This window comes from Egretta garzetta, unplaced genomic scaffold (assembly GCF_000687185.1).
Source record: "Egretta garzetta isolate BGI_Z169 unplaced genomic scaffold, ASM68718v1 scaffold91, whole genome shotgun sequence".
Classification (NCBI taxonomy): Eukaryota; Metazoa; Chordata; class Aves; order Pelecaniformes; family Ardeidae; genus Egretta; species Egretta garzetta.
The window spans coordinates 4,410,682-4,410,965 of NW_009258661.1; the positions used below are offsets into that span (position 1 = coordinate 4,410,682).

The window sequence follows — 284 nt, forward strand, 5'->3', positions numbered from 1 at the left end:
CGTCCCTGTGTCGTCCCGTACACACCGTGGCCATGGCCGTGGCCGTGGCTGTTGGCTGCACTACCTCGGGCTCATAGCGCAGCAGCAGCTCGTAGTCCATGGGGTACGGCACATCGTTGACACGGAAGGTCAGGCCAGCCCCATCCCGCACCCGGGCAAACCCCGAGCCTGTCCATGTCACCATGCGCCCGGCGCCATCCCGCACCATCTCCTCCACGTCCGGCTGGGCAGGGCACCAGCAGGGCTCAGCTCAGCCCCCCCAGCTCTGCCCCCCGGCCACCCCC

The 284-nt window shown here is 69.7% G+C and overlaps 1 protein-coding gene across 1 annotated transcript in view; it reads right to left on the reverse strand.

Annotated features, from left to right (window-relative positions):
- The window catches only part of LAMB2 (laminin subunit beta 2), a gene marked incomplete at its 5' end in the record, with an annotated part of 27,416 nt that overhangs the window by 23,447 nt on the left and 3,685 nt on the right, over nucleotides 1-284 (reverse strand). Inside the window, one exon of the mRNA XM_035903810.1 lies at nucleotides 22-234. Within this exon, the coding sequence (XP_035759703.1) occupies nucleotides 22-234 (213 nt within the window). The remainder of the gene's footprint in view (nucleotides 1-21; nucleotides 235-284) is intronic.